This window comes from Arachis ipaensis, chromosome B10 (genome assembly GCF_059453495.1).
Source record: "Arachis ipaensis isolate K30076 ecotype BB chromosome B10, ASM5945349v1, whole genome shotgun sequence".
NCBI lineage: Eukaryota > Viridiplantae > Streptophyta > Magnoliopsida > Fabales > Fabaceae > Arachis > Arachis ipaensis.
This window is the reverse complement of record NC_142435.1, coordinates 27,818,575-27,820,087: the sequence shown is the minus strand read 5'-3', so window position 1 is coordinate 27,820,087 and position 1,513 is coordinate 27,818,575. Positions and strand designations below refer to the sequence as shown.

Genomic DNA, 1,513 nt, shown 5'->3' with positions numbered 1-1,513 from the left:
AAGCAGTGTTTTTAATTTTGGTATTGGCTATTTACATTAAGAACATTACCTTAGTTACATTGGTTTGAGTACTGTATTTTGGTATTGGCTATTTACATTAAGAACATTACCTTAGTTACATTGGTTTGAGTACTGTATTTTGGTATTAAGTGCCTGAGGACACTTGAAGTGTTGCTTCTCTGTTTTTTGGTACTAGGCATGTGGAGGCAAACACAAAATATTTGTGTATGTTTTAACTAGTCATCAAATGAAATATTCCATTACTAATTACTGAAATTTCAGATCTTCTATTGAATGCTTTTCTACTTTTCTCATAAACTACTTTTACATTACAAAATAACATAACTCCACCATTAAAGAAGGTGACAATTTGGGCAACATTAAACAACACTTTTCTTCATTAATTCAAACAGTTTCAAAGATGCTACAAACCTATACCACTGTAACATCACAGAATACCCTCAAACTCTACCCACACAACACAGGAAACCTCATAACATTCCCTACCAAATCATCTATAACCTAAATGCATTCCATTCGGGTGCTTCAAGTTGTAATGATTCTGCAGGAATAAGAACAAAAAGCCCACCCACCCAGCAAAACATAGAGCAGCCACAACCCAAAGCTTCGTCTCCAACTCCTTCAATCTTGCCTTTAATTTCGTTATCTTCCTCCTATTTCTTGCAAATTCAACCTCTTGCTGAACACCTCCAGGTTCCGGATCTGCCCATATGAAGAAATCACACCCATCCTGAACCTAATAGGAGCCACAGAAACATATGAAAAAATCCCAAATTCTCAGACCCACATTAGCAAAATAGGAAGAACACTTTACCTCATAGTATACACAACCCCAAAATCTTCGTCCAGGGTTATCCTTCGTCGATGATGTTCGCAAAATCGGCCTCTCACCATGGCCACAGAGCAACTCCTTTGCATCTGAACAAAAACGTGAGGCTCTTGAGCTCTGGGAAGCCATGGACGCCACTGTCTTCTGAACCCTAGCCGTCGACCTTCAGCAGCAGCTCCCGTCGTTATTCCTCCCTCCCCTGCACTTCACATTCATTCAATTTCTTGATTTAATCCTTCTATTATTATTTATTTATATTAATTAACGTTTCCATATCCGTTAAAACGGTCGTAAATAAACCTAACGACCACAGGGGTAAAATCGTCTGAGGGACGATTTTAAAACAAACTGGAACCTAAGGGACCTTTTTGTTGCGAAAAAAAGGCGAGGGATGAAATAAATTTTTGGCCTCTACGTTGGGGACCAAAATCATACTTAACCCTAAAAAATTGTGTTCTAATAAACTAATCTGATATATTAATAATATTTTATTAATATTTTAAGTTAGAGTTATACTACGTATACACCAAAATCAGCCACCAAAGTCAACCACCAATATAAAATACATGTTAAAATATAAATACACATTGAAAATAAATTAAATGACACATGTATTTATACAAAAATATATTAGTGGTTAATTTTAGTGGCTGATTTTGGTGT

General features: G+C 36.1%; 1 protein-coding gene across 1 annotated transcript; it reads right to left on the bottom strand.

Moving 5' to 3' along the window:
- Window positions 1-511: 511 nt before the first annotated feature.
- LOC107620346 (uncharacterized) lies at window positions 512-979 on the bottom strand. Its single transcript, XM_016322521.1, has 2 exons — window positions 836-979; window positions 512-757 (listed from the first exon to the last, which is right to left on the bottom strand). The coding sequence occupies exons 1-2, from the start codon at window positions 977-979 to the stop codon at window positions 512-514; spliced, it is 390 nt and encodes a 129-aa protein (XP_016178007.1).
- Window positions 980-1,513: the final 534 nt, after the last annotated feature.